We start from the raw sequence: 1,779 nt of genomic DNA, 5'->3' as shown, positions 1-1,779 counted from the left end.
GACCCCAACTCCGCAAATTTTAAGGCAGGGATTCATTGTGGAATAAAACACAATCGAATGCACTGTAAATACGTTCCGTATTAAAGTCAATGCCGAGGCACAAATCTGACCAGCAATTTTATGTAATCAGCAGCAGTACAACTTCTGCCGACTGGTGCCGCCAAACAACCTCCCACCCTTGGAGAGCGGGGCGTTTATAAATCTTACATCTTCCTCCATCCTCCCTCCCATTCCTTAATGGACCATTAGTAACGGGATCGATCTTAGCTACTTTCGTAGCGATACATCGCCAAAGCACATCTGCCGTGTGTACTAGTGCCAGAAATACCATTCAAAAGTTGAGAAGGGAGAGCCAGCACTTTGCAAACCTTTGGGGGCCGGGAGGCGGGGGACCGTGGGACCGTGGGACCGTGGGGTGGTGGGACGAAGAGTGGGAACCCGGTGAGCCCTGAACTCCTAAGCTGCGGGCCGGCAAGCTGGCCTTCCCCGTGCACCAGCCGGGAGGGGGCACCGGCACTGCCAACTTCTCCGGCCGCCGCGCGCCGCCGCGTCCCTGCAAGCCCTCTGCTCGGAAAACCGAGCCCACTGCCCACCCGCCCCCCGGCCGCCGCGGCCCCGGCTTGGGAGCAGCGCGCTCGTGTGCCCGCGGGTGGGGGTGCGCAGCACTTACGTCGCGGAATTTGTTCCACTGTCCGACTTCCTTGTCATACTGAGAGATTGTGGTGAGCCATTGTTTATCATCCAGAAAATTACCGCCGTCCGACCGCCCCCCGGCCGCAGCCGCCGCCGCGGCAGCTGCGAGAGCCTGACTGCACCAGGCGGCTGCACACACACACAATACGGCTGGCACCTTGAGCATCTGGGAAAGGAGACACAACCGGGGGACAGGGAGGACCGTGTCAAACGAGGGGTACGAAGATCGGGGAGACCCTGGGAAACGTGCTTCGGCAACGACGGAGGCGGAGGGAGGAGGAGACAGGCAGAGACGGGGTGCCCCCTCCCCGCGGGCTGTACCCCTAAACCCAGGCACTCACACACACGTAGACCCGCAGACCCTGGGGAGGAGAGGTGGGTATAAGGAAGGAAGCCCCGGCGACGGCAGCCCGAGCGGGGAACAGAATGCTTCCTTGGCACATCACCTTGCTAGGAGCCCGCACTGTGCTCGCAGCTCCCGCTGGAAATGCAGCCTGGGCTCCGCCAACTCGCTGCTTTCAGGAGCCGCCGCACGCGCCGCCGTCTCGAGCGGTCCACTCAGCTCCCTGCGCCGGGCGCGCTCTCCGCATCTCCGCCTCCCCCCGCGCGCTGCTCTCCCGCTTACTCCGGTTGGCTCACCCCTTCCCTCCCCCAGCCCTCTTTTTCCCTCCCTTCCACCTCCTCCTATCCCACCTTCCTTTCTCTGGATCCCAGCGGCCGTTGACTACCGAGGCGCCGCTCGGCTGGAGGCAGAGGAGGCGGTTGCTCCTTGCATAGGAATCCTTACCAGCTTTCTAACCTCTCCCCTGGAGAGGAGGTGCTCATGTTCCCGAGACAACCTGATCATTCTCTCTGCTCCCGGGTTTATTCAACACAAAGCCTATATGGTACCTCTCTTAGGTGCTTTGGCTCTGCAATTTCGAAGCTAGTCAGACCTGGGAAGTGAGATCTGTCGGAGGAAAACTTTATGCATCACCAAGTCAAGAATCCCCTGGACTTTCTGTCCTGTAAACCTCTTAGACTAAGCTCCGCCCTAAGGCAAAGCCATCTATAGGGTCTTGGGAGATGTGTTTAATTTCAGAAATT

General features: G+C 59.6%; 1 protein-coding gene across 5 annotated transcripts in view; it reads right to left on the bottom strand.

Annotated features, from left to right (window-relative positions):
- The window catches only part of SPOCK3 (SPARC (osteonectin), cwcv and kazal like domains proteoglycan 3), a 363,483-nt gene extending 361,990 nt beyond the window's left edge, over positions 1–1,493 (bottom strand). For 2 of the 5 annotated variants that reach the window (XM_019650564.1, XM_019650567.1), the window contains exons 1-2: positions 1,140–1,301; positions 671–859 (exon numbers count right to left, since the gene is read on the bottom strand). In XM_019650564.1, the coding sequence (XP_019506109.1) occupies positions 671–859 (189 nt within the window). In that variant the 5' untranslated portion in view covers positions 1,140–1,301. The other 3 variants (XM_019650566.1, XM_019650568.1, XM_019650565.1) reach the window with 3 other exon arrangements.
- Between the last annotated feature and the right edge of the window lie 286 nt (positions 1,494–1,779).

This window comes from Hipposideros armiger, unplaced genomic scaffold, assembly GCF_001890085.2.
Source record: "Hipposideros armiger isolate ML-2016 unplaced genomic scaffold, ASM189008v1 scaffold_142, whole genome shotgun sequence".
NCBI lineage: Eukaryota > Metazoa > Chordata > Mammalia > Chiroptera > Hipposideridae > Hipposideros > Hipposideros armiger.
This window is presented reverse-complemented; position numbering and strand designations above follow the sequence as displayed.